Source organism: Frieseomelitta varia, unplaced genomic scaffold (assembly GCF_011392965.1).
Source record: "Frieseomelitta varia isolate USP_RPSP 00005682 unplaced genomic scaffold, Fvar_1.2 scaffold_940, whole genome shotgun sequence".
Classification (NCBI taxonomy): Eukaryota; Metazoa; Arthropoda; class Insecta; order Hymenoptera; family Apidae; genus Frieseomelitta; species Frieseomelitta varia.
In genome coordinates this window covers 487,573-510,116 of record NW_025110746.1, presented here as the reverse complement: position 1 = coordinate 510,116, position 22,544 = coordinate 487,573, and the positions used below count along the sequence as shown (strand labels likewise).

Below are 22,544 nucleotides of genomic sequence, written 5' to 3'. Positions count from 1 at the left end.
TTTTGGAACGGAATTTAAATGAAAACTAAAAGAATCGAGACACCGAGAATTGATTGATTTACATAAACTTTAATTACATATTTTCTTATAAGATAAGCAACAAATATTATTTACAAATGAAAAAATATAACATAACTATTGCCGTTCATCGATCTTTTTTTATACAAAATAATTTAGTTGGCCATCCCTTCTGGTAAGAATACCAGTTTTTAATACCACTTAAATTCTGAATCTTTTTTTCTCCACTGTCAGATTTGCTTAAAATTACTTTTTATATCGTACGTACTTACGTACATATAATTGTCATACGACACGTGTATGTTTCATCAATTCCTACTTCCTTACTGTTTGAATACAGCACGAGTATCAGCCTTATGACCTCATGATTCAAAACTTAAGAAGGCTGGGATGTATATAGTCAATTGCCTGCTCAGTAATATTCGTACCGTGACACAGCGTGGATGTAATGTCGTTCGTCAAGTTGATAAGATAACGAACTTGAAAGTGTTGGCCAAGTAGCATATAAAAGTTGGTTGTATTATTTGATCGACGTTCAGAAATCGCATTTACTTCGAAATGTCAAGATCAAGGTACGTAAAGTGTACTTTCCTTTATGTTCAAATAAACAGTAATAATTTATGGAAATTATTATTTAATCAAATATTAATTACTATTATGTTAACATTATAAAAAAATTTTATTTTTCAACCCGAGTAGTAATTTGATTGAATACTACAGTATTTTTATTTTTACATACGTGATGTACGTGGATGTACGTAGATAGGTATGATTTACTTTCACGCTTGATCGCGTAATGTTTCTTTGAAAATAATTATTTAATACAAATGATAAAAGGACATCAAAAGAGAGTAGGTACTAGGATAGGTATTATTTGTTATATTCAATGTTATATACAATGTTACGATATATATGTACGTACAAAGTACGTACAATGTACGTACACAAGTATAAATACAGTGAGAGTGTGTTGATGGATTTCAAATAATTTAACGTTAGATCGAAATAATCATTGGAAACGAAAACTACCGACACGATGTAAAAACGCAGTGTGAAAATAGTGAATACACGTGTTCATCCACGATGTGCATCTAACAAATTGTTTCAGAATGGAAGTGAATCACTTGACAATCGACGAACGTGTGTTCGAGAAAGTACTTCGAAGAAAATTATCAAACGAAACTGTCAGAATTTTGGAAATTAAGTATTACTATTTGTCGGAGAAGGGAATGAACTTTCTCAGTGATTTGTACGAGATACATATCAGATATACAGTTCCTTCCAACAACGATAAAACGAACGAGACAAAATTGGAGCAAGCGATCAATGTGGTTGTCAAAGTTGAACCATTGAACGAACTATTGCACAGCATCGTTTCTCAACAAGATTTGTTCGACACTGAACTGAAAGTTTTGCGCGATGTTCTACCTAGGATAAAGAAATTTGTTTCTCCTCAACTGGGCCCAGATTTATTATACGGTTCTAGCGATTCTCGAATTCTTATAATGGAAAACTTGCTCGAGAGAGGATTCGCTATGAAAGATCGCCAGAAGGGATTGCCGCTTCAACACTGCCGTTTGGTTTTGCAACAACTTGCGAGATTGCACGCTGGATCCGTTGCAGTTTTTGAAGAGGTGCGCGCGAAGAATATATACTTTAGTTAAATTAATTAAATTTTACTTTTCTTCTTTTTTTTTTTTTTTTTTGCTTTCTCGCAAAACATAAGTAAACCGATATACTTGCCTATTTAATTTGTCAGAATAAAGATTGATTTATCTATTAGTAATGGTCTAATTAATTATATTTTCGATATTAATTTCAAGAAATCTTTCAGAATCCAGAAATCGTTGATTCGTTTATAGACGGTGGCATTCTATCGTCCAAATGTCCGAAAACTTTTATACGAATGATGGAAGTGAGCTTGTTACGAATTGCCGAGCAAATGAAAATGTGGTCGGATGAAAAGTGCGCGCGTACGGCGAGCAAGCTAATTAAATTGTCAGAAACTATCGGGGCCGAATGTGTCCATATCTATGATTATGACATCGATGAATTCTGCGTACTAAATCACGGAGATTGCTGGATCAATAACATAATGTTCAAAGAAAACGAAAAGGGTCAACCTGTTGAATTGTTATTGGTAATATGTTTACTCATGTAGATTTATCAATGTATGTCATACGTATGTATATGTACGTACATGTCTACGTATCTATTGTACGAAGTGTGCAGAATATTTTTCAAATTTCTGTATCGAAATTGACATAAATTCAAAGGATAAATATAAAGATAGATTGCGGACAAAGCGCTATAACGATCAAAAAGCTAGTAGAAAACTTACCTAAACTACGTAGATATGTAAAGATATGTAATAGAAAGTTGCTCGCTTTTGTCATATGAAAACAAAGTCATTCCATTGTTCGAACAGCATTTAAGTATTGCGATTATCACGAAACAACAAAGATTCTATTGTAACTATATATATATATATGTATATGTATACGTACATACATGTGTAGGTATATGTATGCACGATCGTAACTCTGCCTCTTCATTTGTTAGTTTCACACTAAGAGTAATAGGTATGAACGGTCGATTTTTCAGGTCGACTATCAAATGTCCGTTTACACGTCCCCGGCTATCGATCTATTGTACTTTCTGAATATCTGTCCAGAATTTGACTTGAAATACACCCAGGACGATTATTTTCTGAAAATTTATTTGGACACCTTGGAGGAAACAATGAAAAATATCGATTGCAAGCGAAAACCACCGACGATGAAACAGTTGAGGGAAGCAATGCACAAAAGAAGATTATACGCCGTTTTCTCTGGCGTCATACTTTATTTGCGAATGATGGCTGACAAGGAGGATACCGAGGATTTTGTCCTACTATTCGACAAGTTGTCAGGTGAAACCAAATTGGATGTTTTCAAAAATCCAGACGCGGTGAAATTAGCTCACAAGATGATCCCAATTATGAATGAAAGAGGATACTTTGATTGAAACGATCATCTGCCTAGTTACTCGATATTATTTATAATTGATTTCATATTTTATGACGTACCCTTTTATAAAATATGACAACAAATAGGCAACAAGTATACCCAAATACAATATACACGTAATAAAATTTTAATGTTCTAGCAAAATGTTTACTAGTTTTATTAGCTAAAAATTTACTTGTACATGTATAGCTGCCTGTAGAATTAGTAGGTGCACATATAGACACGTATGTATGTAAGACACGGATACGAGTAGCAGCAACTAATTGTAAATGTATAAATTTTGTAAATTGCGATTTGCCCGTCCAATTGCATGTTTAATTTGAAAAGGCAAAATTCTCTGTTGAAATTCTCTCTTTTGTCAGATCCTCATATATAGGGAGTGATTTTTCTTTGATCAACGATTCAAAGTAATGAAATAGATAGGTAGATACTTGAGTAGATAGGCGTCTAGTAAACCTCGATTGGCGAAGAAAGAAATTACGAGAAATCGATCGAATAGTCGGTACGTACTGCGTACTGTACTGTGCTGTAGATACAGTTACGGACAAAATTGAGTGGACAGGTAATGGAAATAGATGTGAATTATATTTAGTTGAAGTAGTACTATTATTACGTACTTAAATTTTATATATTATATATCTTTATGTTACATAGATTATTTAGTGAATAATTGAAATTAATATTTACATTTGTATTGAAACAAGATATACTTGAAGAAAAACTTTGCTGATTTTCGACGGGGACAAAAATAAATGGACATGTAATAAAATATATGAGAAAAATAAAATTAATATTTAGTATGTCCACCCTTTGCTTTAATAATTGCATTTAAACGTCGTGGGTTGCCATTTATCAGATTTTCAATGTAATTTTTATCGATATTTTCAAATGCTAATTGCAAATTTTTAATTTATTCTTGTTCTTTTGCTTTTCTAATGGCACTTTTGAGTCCAATACACTTTATAAATTTTCTATTAAATTCAAGTCCGGACTTTGTGCTGGCCATTCCGACAATCTAATATTTGAATCCTCAAAAAATTTATTGGTCTTTTTAGCAGTGTGCTTCGGGTCGTTATCCTGTTGCAAAATTTATTCTTCTTCGAGACCCATTTTTAGAACTGCCTCTTCTAAATTTTCGCATATTATTTCAATGTACTTGTTAGCATTCGTTATTCCTTTAATTTGTACTAAACTACCAACTCCATTCCATGAAAAACATCCCCATAACATTAATGACCCTCCTCCATTTTTGGCATAATGAACGGCTTTTTGTAGGTTTCATATCTTTTTCTCCACACATAATCATTTTTTTTTTCAATTGTTGCAATTCAAATTTGCTTTCGTCACTCCATATTATTTTTTTCCAGAATGATTTTGGCATATTTACGTATTTTTTAGCAAAAGCTAAACGTTTCTTCGTATTTGTTTGATTAATGTAATGTTTGAGTAGTTACATTTGGCTTTACAGTATCTCAATCCCAACTTCTGCAATCTACGTCGTATTGTTTTTGATGATACATTTAATTCTAACGTTTCTATGATATTATATTTCGCGATGCGATTCTTGGATTTTGTCGACATTTACGAATAATAATTCAACGATTTTCCTTCGCGGTGGTACAACGTTTACGTCCGCTACCACTTAAATTTTCCACGGTTTTGTGTGCTAAGTATTTTTTATAAATTTTTTCTACCGCACTTTTGGAAACACCGAACTTTTTTGCTATCACACGGTAACTTAATTGATCGCGGCAGTCCGATATAATCAAATAACGAATTTGATTTGAAATTCCTTTTTTTGCTGACATTCCGCCGTTTCCTTACAAATAATTTGCCCTGTACAAAGCCTAGAAAACAACTAAACAGTTAATTTGATACCACAGAGAACGTAAGAATGAGAGCAACACTTCACATCATTTCTTTACATTGTTTGCATTGGAGTAACGAAACACACGAGTGTCCAATGAAACAAACCAATGTAAATATTAATTTCAATCATTCGCTAAATAATCTATGTACCATAAAAATATATAATATATAAAACTCAAGTACGTAATAATAGCACCACTTTGACTAAACTTAATTCATATCTATTTCCATTACCTTTCCATTACCTGTCAATTTTGTCCGTAACTGTATATATATGCATGTATACATTCTCCCATCGGAACTATATTCGTTTAATATATTCGACGACGATTGGCTTTTAAATGGCGAAAGTCAAGTGGAAAATTAAAAGGGAAAACATTCGCTCTAATATCGGGGCTGTGCATTTCACGAATTGTCGCGCGGTCGTCGCTCAAGCGAGTCGACTAGAAATGGATTTTCAATCATCGTGCATAGCCCCGGCTGATAGCTAGATGGATTTGAAGGCTGCACTTCGTCAGAGAAAGTTGAAAACAGTTGAAAGCTCCGAGACGCATTGTCCGATGCCATTAACCGGCAGCGAGTTTAATTGATTTCTTAAATTAGCCTCGATACATGCGATACACACTGTGAACATGTTACAGCGATGAGCAAAGTTGAACGCACATACATTTCTGGACTTTTAACCACTTGCGCTGGCAACTATGATCGCGGACCATAACGAGTGACCAAGTCGTATACAATAATTCGTCGCTGTCGTTTCGAACTCGTCGGTGTGATATCACTGGATAGAAATTATTGAGAAGTAACAAATTTATTATTGGTTTTGTTATACTTAAATATGCTTAAAACTGAGAAAATATATTACAATTTTGGGACAAAACATTCTCGACGTGCGTGGCATTCCAGCGCAAGAGGTTAATTCTATCATGTATAGTACAAAAAGAGCAAAATTTTTCAACGTCTCGGCTTCCCAAAAAAAGAAAAAAAAAGAAAAAACTATTCTGGCAAGTATAAATTATTTTCGTAAAACAAATTAATATAAATGAAAAATTGTATGTTAAAAAAGATCATGTAACAATCTATTTGGTTTCCCCCAAGATATTTTGATACTACGCGGCAAATGGAAAGGTGTTCTTTTCTTTGAAAAAAAATTGCAAAAACGCCGAAACATTTTATTTCTGACTAAATCCATCACGATCCTGAAGATTAAAGCTTTCCATTTACAACGACCTCTTAAAACTTTCGTACACGATTTTTCTCCATCATTTTATCGAACTTTGAACGAAAATTTTTCACCTAACCTTAATCTTCAAAATTCAATAAAATTGCAAAAGAAAAAAGAATCGTAAAACAAATTCGTAAAAAAAAAATTTCAATTTTCAAAAAACCACAGTGGATCGAGCTACGAAAAAAAAAAACTTTCCAACGTTCTCAGAGATGTTTGAATTTTTTCAACTTTCGAGAATAAAGATACTCCACTGATGTGATGCAAAACTATCTTTTGGAAAAAAAAAACGAACCAAGAGCAGTGAAAGCGGAAGCTTTATGCTTCAAAGTGAGACCAACTAGATTGTGATACTCTTTTATTTAGTACAAACAGTTCAAAGCATCAACTATAATAATTTTTTCATCATTATGCGTACATAATAACTCGTATTATAACTCTAAACTCTAAACTGTAAACAAGTAGATTTACAGGTTTAAAAATTATTTTAACTAAGCAAAGGACGCAAGGAGAGAGAGAGAGAGAAAGAGAAAGGTCGAAAAAAGAACAGGGAATCTGACAGAAAAACGAACGGTTTCCATGTGACGCGACGCGACGCGACGCGACGCGATGGCGCGGCATTGTTCGAGAGGAGAAAAACAGAAATGGGCTCAGCAGTTAATATCGAATCGAATGGGGGAGCAATCGGTACGAAACGAAGCGGAATGACCTTATTGCTTGAGTCGAGTGCACTCTGCAATTGCCTCGGTTTGTTACCACAATCGGCCACCACCGATTTGCCAACTTGATTTTCATCCGGGTTGAGTTGTCTCAATCTTCAGATGACTACCAGACTGGCTGTCACATTTCACGCGCTTGAGAAAAAGCAAATTATTTTCTCCTCGATCGCTCGCTGCATCGATCGATATCGATCATCCGAGATCACCTAATTGTAAGATAAAGTTTCCCATTCGTGGAAAAACTCAGCTACGAAGCGCAAAGTTTGATTTAAAGTATGATTGAAACTGAACAGTTGAATCAGTGAAACTTTGTAAAAGTTGCTTTTGCAATTTCCCTTTATTGTTTTCCTTGCGTACTCGATACCCTTGCGTAAGATATCCCGTTACGTTGATTCTGTAATTAAAGAACAAAGAATAAACTGGTTTTCTGTTGTTTCTTTTTTTTCTTTTTCTCGGTTGGTAAGCACGAAATCTATTCCTCCCGGGATGGAATAAATTGTTTTTCAAAAGTGGTACACGTGCTATTTAAATGTAAAGAAAGCCGAAGAATGTAAAAGAAAGTTGCGTTATTTAATATTTCTGGTTAGATAGATTTATCAAAGGATAGGACAGACAGATATTCCAATCCTCTGCTAATTTTCTTCGTCAAACTTATCTGTGTGGTTACCAATAGTTTCGCAACACGTGGCTTTCATGGGCATTTCTGACAACCAGGCTGAAGGATGTAGCGCTAAGGGTTCGTTAAAATCCAATTGTAAAATATATCGAGTTGTGTAACTTTCTATAAGAAATATACGTTGCGTCAGCAAGAAAAAGAAAAATCGAACTACGCACGATGTCAATATTCTCAGTAACTAGTAGAATATCGCAAAGACGTTAAAATTTGTTCAATTTCTGTTTATAGATAACTTTATAGAGTAGTTGAAATACATATTTCAACTCTACGAATCACAAAATGTGCAAATAAAAAGTTAGAAAATTATCAATCGCCACATAAAATTAAAAGCTAAAGTACTTACTTAAACTAATTAATTATTGGATTGACTAAAAAGTGATTGCATTCTTTTCTAATGGATGAACGAATATGTATATCTTGAAATGTAACTTCGTTTTAAATCAAAGTTGGCTAACTGGCGGCTGGTACTTTCCTGATTGCTAGCGCTATCCCCTCCACTGCGACGATCTCCCCACTACAAGAGGAAAGTGGGGACAAGGGCTCGCGGACCGCCAGTTAACCCACTCTGTTTTAAATAATAAGTTAAGCAATGTAAACCATTCTATAATAATTAGAATACAAAAATGTTTAGATATCATTCTGAGCACGTTTTTATTTATTTTATTCCAATCACGAAAAATAACTAGCAAACGTTATTCGTATTGTTACTAATGCTGATATCAAAGATAAATTTGTCATTCTGAATTATTTCACTTCAAATACCTCCTGAAAACTAAGGTGGGATAATAAGCTAAATCGATTGGTATATTAAAAAATACACAGTTTCACTTAAAAAAAAAAAAAAAAACTTGACCTTCGTGCATCCAGATTAAAAAATGACAATTATATTGATTATTGCCCCTCTCGAAACCACTCAACTTTTATCTAAAAGCAGAAAAAAACAACACTTTCAGACATGGTTAATCGTTTCGAAAATATTGCAGCTCCCAATCCTAGGTGATTCGCGTATAATTGGTACACGTATAACTTGCAAGTGCAATTAGATCTGTCTGCAGGGAGGCAGAAACTTATTTTTGCCACAGTGAAAATTTTTGCAAACGACGCGATGGAGGGAAACCAGCACATAAACTCGCGACGCGTTGAGATTCCAAGTGTTGCAGCTTCTGCTGACAGTCGAATCGAGAGGCATTTACATTTATAGCGACCCCGGCCCCAATGAAATCTCGCAGACGCGCGAATTTGCTGGAATCGGTGAAAAAAAATATCGTTTTCGTGAAAAAGATCAGCAACAACAATTGAAACGCTATACTTGCTGCGACAGACACTCGCTAAATTACTACGGTACTATTTATCAGGACATTTTCCAGAATTATTTTTGTCTTAGAATCTCGCGATCGATCTGTTCGTCACGGTCCGCGTTGTTACAGTGACGAGCAAGTGATAGCTCGTTTAATTGGATGAAATTTTAATATTTCGGAGGACTATGACAGTGAAATGCCCGCGATATAATAATCCCAAGCTAAATGCTCGAACAAAGCTCGAACATTTCATTAAAAGCGTTGTCACTCTCGCCGGGATAAATTTATTACGATTTAAATACGCATGGATGTAAATCCCTATTTCACGCAGGGCGTGAACATTTTCAACTTGTTTACAATCTGTCAATGCTTAATTATGATTTCAAACAGCAGTCATAAAATAACATTGCGACGATCACTGTTGAAACGGAAATCGAAAGAAGGAATTATTACGATGGAAGTTTTCAACAATTTTTCGACAATACACAAGACACACTTCTATACATGGAATTGAAATATTCAACTGAAAAATAAAGAAACGAATTTAATACGAATTTTTCTTCTCCCTGCTCCAATTCTGTTCCGCGCTTCAGCGTTTGATCAGTATTTCTTTTATTTCGCATTATTTTTGTTCCAAGGGTTCAATCCCCTCTGACGCAAGCTAGTGTCACTTCAACGAAACAATTCACTCGACAACCGATTCAGGCTGTATCCGGTACGAGGCTCTTCAACGAAATCGATATATATATATATATATATACACAAATAACAACGAGAAGCGTTCGAATAAATCAGAAAGTAAAATTTAAACGATAAGAATGACAAGACGTGTCCTGACAGTATCGAGTTACCTCGTATCGTAATTTGATGAGTATTTTATTCACCTAATGGAGATTACACGAACGCACACCTGTTCTACTGTACAAACGTTCTGTCATTTGAACGTTCAATTGCGTGAACTATGCATTTCCTGCAACGATACATGCATAATGTAACAAAAGTACTTCTGTAATGAAACCACTGTGATAACTCAATCACTGTGAATTGATTTCATCCTACAGTACACACTTTTATTGCAATAAAACATGCATATAAATGTGTTTACACACTTCTCGTAGAATGAAATCAATTCGCAGTGATTCAGTTTGAGGTTGACGTAGCGTGAAGTTACGTGGCCCGTATCGTAATTATCGTCGCCAAAACAAAGAGGCATTAATTTAACGTAGCATTAACAATTGAAAAAAAATCAGTGACACAAATTAAAGAACTTGAACACGGGCAACGTGCAACAAATTTAGCTCGAAAACATGCGTCGTTGCCAAATCAACTGTCACCAATACAAAAAAAAAAAAAAGAAAAGAAAAAAAACAGAAACTGCTATGGAAGACTATTTGGAGCAAATGCAAACAGCGGATGTTTTGGCAAGTCGAGTGACTTCAGCGGCGGAAAACAATTTCGCTGGTTTGCGCAGCGCAGAGACGAAGGTGTACCAATTACGCGAATGGACCAATTTGAGCGCGAAAAAAAAAAAAAGAAAAACACCGGAACCTGAACGAAAAGTTGGGAGGAAATTGAAATTGAAATATTAAAAAATAACTTAACTTTCTAATCGATATGATTAGCTAGAGAAAAATTTCAAACAGAAACTTCAATAATTTTCCGATAGAGGAAGGACACGATTCGAACAACATTAGCTGCAGAAAATTTGGAAATGGAAAACTTGAATAACGTTCTGATCAAAGAAGAATACGGTTTGAACAACATTTATAACGCTGACGAAATTTGGCATGAAAAGTCAAACCAACAACAGAGTTAATCTCTCGTCATCGTGAGACGATGGCACCTAGTTAACTAGGTTAGCAAAGACCGTGTCACGGTATTATCGTACAATCCCCTCTCCGGGCGCCGAAACTGATTTCTCCGATGATTTGCAAAGCCGATCACGTATCCCGGCAGATATCTGACAAATTCAAAGAAAATGCAAGGGTGCCTGAGCGATTTGAATTTCACATGCAGATTTATCTATAACGATGCAGCGAGTCAAAAAGAAGCTCGGGGATGGAGCTGGAACGAGAAACGAATTCCCAACGTACAAAATGAAACGAGCCCCGAAAGAGAAGACTGCACCTGCACGCTTGGTTTTAAATTACTTTTCACAGTTAATTAATTCAATCGCGTCTCCCCCTCTTCTCTCCCTCAAACCGACTTGAGCGACAGTTCATTACGATCATGGGCATTTCGTGTGTGTACTTTCCCTCGACAGGCAAAAAAGAAAAAAGAAAAACAGTCTTACGTAAAAGTAAAAGTATCGAAACACCTGGACCGAAATTACTAGACTGGCCAGAAAGTAACTGAGAGACGTAACTTTATTTTCAACCGTAAGTTCGTTCTGCAATCTGAGGCCCGATTGTTCAAGCTTGTTTCAGAAAAAGACAAAACGCACGGATCCGGTTTTACCTGGGAAAATTTTGATTTCAACATGGAAAATCAACAGGCAATAAATCTCGTCGTGTTTTGCTGTACTGTTTCTGAAAAACAAAAACACCGCATAAGCTCGTGAAGAATTATTCGATGTGCGTGGCGAAGAAACTCTACGCGTAGCGTTAAAAATTTCACTTTTTGATGGAGGATATCAAATCGTTCTTGGAACTTTTATTGTAAAGAAGGTAAAAACTTCGTTAATTGACTAAAAAGACGACGAAAAGTAATTAAAAATGGACAATGTGTGGTCGAATAAAATTTTTGTCTCTCGTGAAAAAGCCTCGCCTTTTCGCACACGCAGAAAAGCATGATCACTTTTTGGCCAACGTAATGCAAATTTTCGATTTTCCGTCGTCGGTATATTGTAAGAGAAACAACGCGTGCTATCAATCTTAAATAATATTCTCAGTTGGGGGACAACAAACGAATTGGGTCTCGGAAATATGTGGGAACAGCAGAATTCGGGACAACATACCTTTAATTGAGACTTATGTTATCAACAGAACATTCCTGGAGGATTGTCGCAGAGTTGGAAATTCAACCTATATAACCCATTATATAGGGAAATTGCAAACCTAAAGACCCGGGAACCCGAAGAATACCTAACCATGTCGCTACCTATCACCATTATAAAAGTAATCGCCCAATCGACTAAGATTGTCAGGACGAAACGAAATAAACTGCGGATTCAAAGGGTTCTGGTACAAGATCAGGGAAAATGTAACCTGCACAGTCTGCAACTTAAAAATAAATGAATCACTTCGACATCTCTTAGATGAATGTCCCCAGTATTCGAGCATTAGGCACCATTACCTTGAAAGTGCTCCTTTCCCTGGAATCCTAGTCATTTCTAATGCGGAAAAAGCAAAAAAAACTATACTATATATTGTACTCTTTACTAAAATTACGTTCATTTCTAATCTGCAAGTGAGCAACAACCCTCTAATAACCCAGTCTCACTCACAAATCTAAACTAGAGACCAAAGATCCACCGTGCAATTACACATTAGATGTCTAGCATGTATTGAGTCACATGTATGGAGTTTGGCCATGAAAAATCTCACGGCTACTTGTATCATACGGTATTCCTGTACACAAGTAAATAAATAAATAAATAAAAATAATAATATTCTCAGTTTGTTGCTAATATTAACAAACCGAGACCAACGTAAGAACGAATAAAAATCGATAATGGACTAAAAGGAAAAAATCTAGGGGACTAGAGCTAGAGGATCAGACACGAAAAAAAAAAGAGAAAAAGATCTAATCCAGAAGAGTTCAAACGCCCGTCGGTGATGCGCCTCTCTCCGGAAGCGAGTTGGAACGCAATCCGTGCACGTTCTCTGCCCGTAAGGCGTGCGAGTGAGTATTGGGTTTGTGGAAACGAGGACGAGGAGAATTCACGTAAGACATCTCGCGATCTTAGACAATGATATACCGCCATGGAGAACACGTTCCCCGTGTACGAATGTAATCGTGAATCCGAGACTTCGAGAGAGGCGAAACGACAATCCGCGGATTATGCTTCCTAAACCCGCGGATACACTTAACACGGCTATTCCACACACAGAGTGTGAAATGCGCGTGCAGGATGGAAAGAAAAGCTTGTCGGTTATCGTAGATGAATTCTACGCCTTCGATTTGATGGAGATACACGTTTAGTAATAATAACGAATATTTAAGAGTTTACTTCGATCTATAGGGTGGGTCAAAAGTTTCTTCCCGCCTACTTTCTCTTTCTTTGTTTTTTTTTTTTTTTTTTTTAACAAAGCATCAAAATGCGAGAGCAAGACCAATTTTTATTAATTTGAAATCAAATTCAAGTTCAAACTGATGTGTGATGTATTTTTCGTCATGTTTCAGAAATTATTTCTCAAATGTTGGGAAAAATATACAGAATGGGTCACCACACATTGCCATCTAGATTTACGTTATTGTTATTACGCGTAGCGAAAAATGTTTCGGATGAAGATGAATGGTTTCAAGAGAGACACTAATTTTCTTGTAGGTGGACGTCATTAACGGTTTTTTAAATGGAATCATATATTTTTTATTGCATCAGTTGATGCACTTTGATATTTTCTACAAAAACATATTAACCTATTTATGTTAAAAAGTCATTAGTTTCGGAGGTATTTTAATTTTAATTTTGTAAAATTATCGTATGAAAGACACGGAAGAAGAAGGATAGTATTCTTATATTTATACTGTCTTTGTCTTTCACGCACAGGTTTTACAAAATTAAAATTAAAATAATGACGTAAATCTAGATGGCAATATGTGGCGACCCACCCTCTATAGTAAAGAAATTACGGATTTATTCTAGCAGAAAGTGATTTTTGGCTCAGCCTGTATTATTGAAACGACTTCAAGCATGCACATGATGAAGAAATTAATAGCATTTTCACGCCGTGTAACTGTTGTTATAAATCTCTCACAGAGAACGCCGAGCATTTTCGATATCTGTGGAACCATAAATCAAGAGAATCGAGATTCGTGGCTCATGAAGGTCAATTAATTCAGTTCCCTCATTTTCTCTCCATTTCTTCTTTTTTTTTTTTTTTTTTTTTTTTTATGGAAAATCTCATTTCTCATGATGCAGTGAAATTGGACAAAATGTGAGAGAATGTAGCGATAAGAGATCGAGTCGCAACAATAAACGTGAAGACTTGTTCATACTTGTTTTTTGGCCATGGCAGCAAGTTGAAGGAAAAATGCAATGGCTACGCAATTTAATTATTTGCAAGTAAATCTCCCCCACGAGTTGAGCAATCAAAATTGTAATAAGTGGCATTCAAACGCACGAGCCAGGTTCTTTGTTAAGCCACAAAGGTGCAGCGTATTTCCATTCTTATTACATTTTGCAATTTCTGCTCTCTATAATTAAATGTCTTGTTGTGTGCATCAAGACATTCGTTTTCAGGCTTGCTGCAGCACTTAAGCGCTTTCCTGCATCTGACATCGACCTGCTTACTGCTTGCTTACACACGCTCTTCATCTCGTGCTTCCGTCACTTGCCCCGCTAATTATCATGCGAAAAATTACTTGAAATTTCCTAATTTCCTCTTTCGTTTCTTCCTTCCTCCATTCCTGTCTGTTTTACACACGCCGCACACATCGTCGTGCTTTTGCAAAATCTGTTAAAAATTTCACACGACCGATACAACCGATCATTTTTATTGCCGTACGAGGTTATCCAGTTGTGCTGTTTTACATTGAGTCGTTGTGATTTTATGAAATCTATCAAAAATTTTATTATACAACCAATTTTAATAATTTTTATTGTTACGTTCGAGTCAGAGTTCTACGTGAAATTGTTTTTGTTGAAATTACACCGAATTGTAAAACCTGCCAAAAATTTCATACAATCAACAGGCGATAATTTTTATCGTTGCTCGAATTAAAATTTTCCGTGAAATCGTCGAAGGTGATTTTATTAACGAATCATTGTGCTTTCATGAAATCTGGTTAGAAGTTCTGTGCAACCGGTATACGATAATTTTTATTATCACTTGAATCAAAATTCTGTACGAAATTGTCGAATGCGGTTTTAGATTGAATCGGTGTGTTTTTACAAAACCTGTTGAAGATTTCATAGAACCCGTACACAACAATTTTGTCACTCGAATCAGAATTTTGTATGAAAGCGAGTTTCACACCGAATTATAAAATCTGTCAAAAATTTTATACAACTGATACACGATAATCTTGATTGTTACTCGAGTTGTCGAATTGTTCTAAAAGAATTGCATCCGCGTATCGTGTATTTATGTAAAAAAAGTTTTTCAAGCACGACTACGTCGAAAGCGTGTTCTCTGTTGGTCCTTTGCTCGATATTCAATTTAAGGGAATGAACTGACGAATAAGTTACATGTTCGATTCGAAGAAAAAAGGTGCAAAATACTCGTGAAACTGAACTTAGATTCATAGATTCGTCGTCGGATATCTTGTTGGATATTTTTTTCTATGATCTTGAAAATATGGGAGATGCGGGGATGCACGCTCTCGTATTCGAGATCTGCACATGACAAGCGTTTCACATATGCATATATGCAGATATCGAGTGAACCGTCGACAGAAATAGAGAAAGAAGATATTTCGCAGATAGCGGAGAGAGAGAGAGAAGGAGAGAGACGAATATAGAGGGGAATTACTGAAAAAAGAAATATACTCTCTGCACTTCGACTGGAAATTTTCATCATTTAGAATACACATATGCATGTATTGGGTTGGCCAAAACGTAATTGCATTTTTTTTCTAACAATATACGTGTGACCAACTTCATTTTAAACCGCAAATTCATCGTGTAATCTCGATTGTTCGAGCTTATTTTGGAAGAGTAAAATATACGATCTCGTTGACAATTGTTTGTTCGATTGTCGATTTCAAAGTAGAAAATCGTCATATTTTACTGTATTAAAAATCTTCCGAAAAATTGTGTGCAAGCTTGTGAAAAATTATCTGCCGGTGAAAAGAAAGCCTTCAAACTACGGTACTGTCAGAATTGGTTTGCTGACGAGGACATGAAATCGTCCTTAAAACTGTTTTTTGTTCAAAAAAAAAAAAAAAGAATTTTGATTGAAAGATGACAAAATGGTCAATATATTAAATGACAAATATATAAATAAAGTTTCGCTTCATTTCGCACATTCCCCCCCCCCCTAAAAAAGAGAAACGCAAATTATTTTTTGGTCAACCTGATATTAATCCGAATTACCGTAATTTCGAAGAAACAACAATCCGCAATATAGATAATGGAAATCTAACCGACATGTCGCGACACTTGAAATGTATGTACATCGATATTCAAGGCTTATAAAGTCCAGCCTGGAGGATTTTTCTCACTAACTAGCAATATATTTATCACACACAGAGACAACGAACGGACCATGCAGATTTTATTAGATACCATTCTGTAGCCCCGTAGTAGGTAGATCGTAGAGAAACGAAGGTGGCAAAGATTTATGAGGAGAAAATGCCTGCAGAAATGGTGAGACGAGCCATTAAAGTAGATGTATTGTTCAGATTTTCAGCCGACAATGTCAAGTAATGAAAAGGGACGACAATTTATTATGGAAAGTAGCAACACGTTGTGAACTTCGACCAGAAAGAAAAAAAAATAAATAAATAAATAAAACATCTCGAACCCTTTAACTGCCACGTAATTCACTTTGATTCCTTAAAAAAAAAAAAAAAGAAAAAGAAAAAAGAGAAAGAGGATGAAGGGAAGATTTAATACTCTGCAACGTTTGACTAACGAACTGGATATTGTATTTACTGCTGTTTATTGTATTTAACAATAAGCAAAGGAAGAAACTGCAGGAACAACCGGGAATGCTTCGCGCGTGGGATTGGATTCAGATCATTTTGCAGTGATGTGTATTTTGCTGTTGGAAAAACCACGAAGGAAATCATACATATTGATGATACGTTCGATTTTTTGACCCAGCGGATTTATATGTATGTATGCATGTATGTACGTATGTGTATAAATCTGCTGGGTCAAAAATCGAATGAATATATACACGGTGACCCAAAGACTCGCGGTCAACCGACTGAAAAATGATTCTATACGTAAAAATGTGTCGGAAAGAAGGAATAAAATTTGCTCGTGAAAGCCTTCGTTTTCGAGAAAAACGAAATTTGAAAGTTTATCATTAAGAATCATACTTGAACTTGGCTGACTCTAGATCTCTAAAGGAATAATTGACAGGAATTGACTTATTCTACGTGTGAAAATAAGTAGAAAACGTAGAACAAAATTTTTTCGGAGCAAGATGCTCCGTGATTTGATTAGGCTTTTTATTTATGAGTACTCCCTCCTCTCGTAAATCCTCCCCAAAGAAATTTATTTTTTTCAATTTTCTTAGGTCAGGTAAACGACTCAAACTAACCTAATGACATCTCGAATCAAACTCTGTAACTTTGTTTTTCGTGTTTTTATTTCAATTCTTTTCTTTTTTGGTATTTTCTGCCATTACCAATATTATCATTATCCCAGGGATAAGCGTATCACCGGTAAGGAACCACTGTTTAAACAGATTGGAAGAAAACGAAAGAAATTACTTTTTGACCAACGCAATATTTGGGAGAGTCAAGGAACATGAATGATTACGAATGGAACAGATTCGTACTGAACGAGGAAAGCTGAATCTGCGTAAAGTCTCATCAGAGTTTAGCAGCTCTGGTTTGTCGTAGTCGTATTAGTGCTGTTGTCGTCGACATGCCCGTCACGTTCGTAGGATTTCACTCTTGGTTATGCTGCGATGCATCCCCTTCCCAGTGATTGCGTTCGCGTTCTCTACTGATTCGCGAACGAAGATGTAACGCGAACGCGGTAATCAACACAGGTGGGAAAAACCTTGTCCCTGTCTGTGCGTTAATATCCAAATCAGTAGATACGGCACCATCGACTCATTAAATTAACCGATTTTTGTTGATGTCTCCCACTTAATCATCCAATTAGCGTACAGAGAAGAGAATTGTCAGGTTGCAACCTATGGTTCTTTGGAAAAAGTTTTCGTCGTAAATAAAATACAATGCAAAAAGAGAAAGAAAACTTTCTGACCTTGAAATCGAAGGTTAAGATCAATTTTCTTGATAGGTCTTTCATATGTATTTCTACCAAACAGAAGGTGATTATAGCGTCATATCGAAGCTTCATCTTCTAATTGCTTTCTCTTTTTTTATTTAATTAGTTAATTAATTTTATTTAATTAAACCTAACCTGCGTGCAATTTTTATTTCATCTATTTTTACTGCATTGCTTGGCATTTTTCGCAGTTGCGTCGAGGAAACGCTATCGCGACGCCATGACACAGGATTCTACAGGATTTTTTTAAATAACCTGTGGCACTGATACAAGGCTCGAGTTGCCTCCTGGTATGACGGAGCTCCCGTCGGTCTCCGGGTTTATCGTGGTAATTCCGAACAGAACACGTCAACTGTAGAATTTACAGCAGCCTCCAAGGGTTCAGTCGAATGTCGGATTCCAAACGGTAACGCGAAGGAGCTCCCATCACCAATGCTCAGAACTAAAAGCTTCGTGGAATATTCAACAGGATGAGGATAACCTTAGTTCTTGGGTTATTACTTAATCCGAAACTTGAAGTCTCACGGAATAATGAAATAATGACGTGCTATTAAATCGAGCGGAGGGGCAAACAGAGGCATATATTCTATCAAGATGAGCGACTGAAAGGGACATGTATCTTGTTGCTTACACGATTCATCATACCAACGTGTTACATGCATATAGATACATAGCACGTTTCACGTATGTACGTTGCAGCTCATCAACGATCATTTTGGTTACGATATTCCCATTTTTATTTTCCCATTATTCTCGTTTCTTCCGGGGATTTAGATTAATGCACGCATGTAATTTATGTAGTTTAATATATAGTTAATGTGTAATTACGTCAATATGTTGTTTGGCTTATGACACACCATTTTTATTATTATATCACTGTTATTCCAAGAATTTAAATTAATATAATACGTAATTACGTCATTGTGTAGTTTAATACGTGGTTAATATGTAATTACGTAAACAATGTTGTTCAATTTAGTATGTACATACATCATGTACGATACATTATCTTTATTCCCATTTCTCTCTCATTTCTTCCGGGAATTTAGAACAACGCATACGTAATTACCTCAATACGTAGTTTAACGTGTAATAACGTCAATGTGTAGTTTAGTTTAACATGTAATTACATCATTTGTTTCGCGTTCGACGATACCATAAATATTCCTTAATAAAGTGGGCTTGCGTACACGTTCATATGTTTATCTTACGATTATCTTGAGGATAGAGCGATGCTGGCGTCGTTAACATACGTATGCCTTGTATTACATATTCATGCGAATAATTATTTGACAGACTTGTAGCATCATGCACACAGACAGCGATGCTTCCGACACGGAACCGAAGGCTCGCCGGTGCGCTTTGAACAAAGTTATCGTATCAGAAGACCGACGTAACGCAATTTGTTCTACTCGACTACCAAAGATGCCCCTTTCGTTCGATCCAAGCTTCGACGTCGCACTCTTCGTTTCTCCTTTGCAGTCTTCGATCTCCTCCCCAAGCACGTTGTCTATTCGCATCTTTCTAAACGTTCAACCCTTTGTCCTTTTTCATTTGTCATTTGCGTTTCGCTGTTTTGACGTCGTAGTGCATTTAGTCGCGTCACGTATATTTCTAACACTTTGGGATTACAACAAAGTGATCGACACGACTAATTTACAATTTTCTGTGGAAATTTTGTACGTGTGAGGTCTTGTTTCTTCCTAAGAAATATATATAGAATAATATATATATATATATATAAAATAAAGAAGAAATGTACGTATAATAAAGAAGATAATATATATAAGAAATATATATAAGGTAAAGGAGAATATATATAGAATAATATATAAAAAATAAACGTATATAATAAGAGGGCCAGAGAAAAAAAGAACCAGACTTGCGACAGTTTATCTAATCGCCCTAATCTCAAAACGTAAAATATATACTCCTGCTAAAATAAATCCGTAATTTTTTTCAATTAAAAAAAATTAGTTTTTTCTTATATTCTGATGTTTTATTAAAAAAAAATAGACGTGCGTATGTGTGTGTGAAGACAGGTCTTGAGACTCTCTTTAGAAAGTATCGAATCGTGATAGCGTGCAGTATTGTATACTTCTCTTGAAAGAGAGAACTTGACACCCCTTTGTCATCGTCGTATTCGGACTTATTCAATTTTCCTCAATTACTTCAATGTCAGTAAACTTTATATTATAACCCACTCGGCTTACTTTTCTTTCTTCTTTTCCCACGTGTATTTATTTCTTGATACTCGAGTGGTTTTTAATGAAATACATTAACAGAAGCTTGTGCTCCTTATTGTGTTATTAACTTTTTCTCGTACCTTGCACTCCGATTTCTTTATTCTTTACAGTAGTGTCACATTGTAAGTTTAACCGTCGTCAGATTTCGAAGCAACGAACGCAGCGATCAGTCAATCGGAACAGAAGTGGAAGAGCATTTGCAACGCTAGTGCGCTATTAATAACGCTACTTTCACTCGATTTGGCGGAGAGAAAGGAAACGAATACTGCGGCGTATAAATTTCAGGGAACACTCGCGCTTCCATATTCCATTGAAATTGTTTCAACAGTCTATAGGAAAGATGTCGGTTCTGGTTTTCGGCGCTGTTGTTTTTATCGATCAACTACAATATACGTGCATATATATATGTACACAGATATCCTGTATCTCGTACTTCTATTTTGTTTGCCTTTCATCTACCATCCCTCCCCCCTCTCTGCCCGCTACTACGTAATATCACTTTTTATACCGCACCTTTTATACCTTCTCTACTTGCTACATATAATTGTTATCTCTCCTGTTTGTACAATTTTGCAGCGACAACGTTACGTTGACTTCCTTTTCCTTTCTTTTTTTCTCTCTGTTAGCTGTATCGAAAAGACTTGGTCAACTTTACGATCGCTTTTTACCATCGCGATACAATTTTATAGAGGAAAATAGAATAAAACCGGGTGATATTGTTTTTCTAAAATACGAGCTCCGATACAATATTATGCGACAAATTTCAGAGCAAACAAGTGGTGAGGTAAAAATTTCGGCTTAGAAGAGTTTCAATGTTTTGCGAGTGAAGCTATTTTTTTTTTTTTTTTTTTTTTTTTAGTATTTTCACATTCAGAAATCTATTCAGTTAATATTTGTATTCTATAGTATTTTCAAAGTATTTTTACATTTCCCTTACATTTATACCGAAGCATAAATATTTAACGTTCAGTAAAATAATGCACTTGAAGCAAAACCGGGTACTTGCATACCTCCAGCAAATATTATTTTCCCGAGAGATAAACAATCTTTTCCAAAAAAGGCCATTTCGGCCATTTTCTTATCCGTGTAAGTCCAATTAAGAGATGTAGTTTCGCGCCAACTTTTTTTTTTTTTTTTTTGTCACGAAGCTAAATACATTGGGTACTCGGTTTTACCCTACTTTCCCTACTGCCTGAGGGGCGTAATGAGAATGGAAAATCGTCGATTTCTCATCAAACTTGGACCGTTCAACTTCCCCTTCCGTTGAACCGAAGTCGTTTGAAGAAGTTTGCCAAACGCGAATAATTTTCACGCGCTTTCGTCCAAGTTTCTATAGAAATAACTACGAGCGGATTACGGCCGTGCGTTTACAACCACGCAACACGATACATTATAGAAATTAATTTCACGTGCGTACTTGCTGAATATTACACGCGACGCGCATTTGTAATTGGATTACCGTCGTGCCGGATATATTATAAATGCCGATCACTGTTCCATGACCGTTTCTCTTCGGGCACGTTGACAATGCCGATATGCACAACGCTTTGGAATCGTAGAAACGGTTCGCGGACCAAGGAATTAATAATAAGTAATAAACTGACGCGTATTTGAAACCAACCTCCCCCCATTGTGAATCATTTCCCGCGGATTTAACTACAAATTGGTTAATGAAGTATTGTTCGCGTTATAACGAATAATTATTCAACGTTGTTCGTTGAAAAGCTGCGAACTGGATATCGCATTGCGAGCGCACAAAATGTAGGTTCGGCTAATCTCCTTCAGAATATAACCGGCGTTTCGTGCAAGCGGCCCAGACAAATGTGAAAACGTGGGAAAATTTTTCTATTAAAGTTCATTAAAAATGTCTTTTGTCGTATATACGAGGATTACGGAAAGCCATCCGTCGATATCGCGGATAGCTCAATTTGGTTAGCGCAGCAGTCCGGCAAACGAAAATCCGGGATCCAATTCCGGCCTGACTTCTCTCCCTTCTAGTTTTTAAAACCTGTCACCTCCAAAGTGGAGTGCATACGAAACTCCTTTAAATTTTCGTTAAATTTCACCTCGCCGCAATATCACTGCGTAGTAAATTCCCGATTAACTAGATTACGAGATTTACGTTACGTTAGAAAAAGGAAAGAAAATAATTCTAACAAGTGGACCGAATTCAGCCGGGCCAACTTTCAAAGGTATATACGTCTCGATCGACTTCAAAGAGAGTGCTCCCATGATTAAACAACGTTCCACGTTTATTATGCAAAAGCTGTAAATGCAGCGAAGTTAATTCATAGTTGGAAACATTAAGCGCAAGTTGGTCCTCCGGCCGGTCTTTCGAAACAAGACGGTTCCCAGAGCCCATGTTAGCCCATCAAGCAGTTACTTGTCAGCTTTGCTTCCGCTGCAAACTTT

General features: G+C 36.0%; 1 protein-coding gene across 1 annotated transcript; it reads left to right on the top strand.

Moving 5' to 3' along the window:
* Window positions 1-415: 415 nt before the first annotated feature.
* Window positions 416-3,317, top strand: LOC122537969. The gene is made up of 4 exons (XM_043671668.1): window positions 416-590; window positions 1,127-1,652; window positions 1,853-2,158; window positions 2,623-3,317. The coding sequence occupies exons 1-4, from the start codon at window positions 577-579 to the stop codon at window positions 3,022-3,024; spliced, it is 1,248 nt and encodes a 415-aa protein (XP_043527603.1). The 5' UTR covers window positions 416-576; the 3' UTR covers window positions 3,025-3,317.
* Window positions 3,318-22,544: the final 19,227 nt, after the last annotated feature.

What these genes read in the sequence shown, in the direction of transcription:
- LOC122537969 (XM_043671668.1), top strand. An exon ending in CCGTTGCAGTTTTTGAAGAG is followed by an intron (nt 1,653 to 1,852) that starts GTGCGCGCGAAG and finishes GAAATCTTTCAG; the next exon opens with AATCCAGAAATCGTTGATTC. An exon ending in AACCTGTTGAATTGTTATTG is followed by an intron (nt 2,159 to 2,622) that starts GTAATATGTTTA and finishes TCGATTTTTCAG; the next exon opens with GTCGACTATCAAATGTCCGT.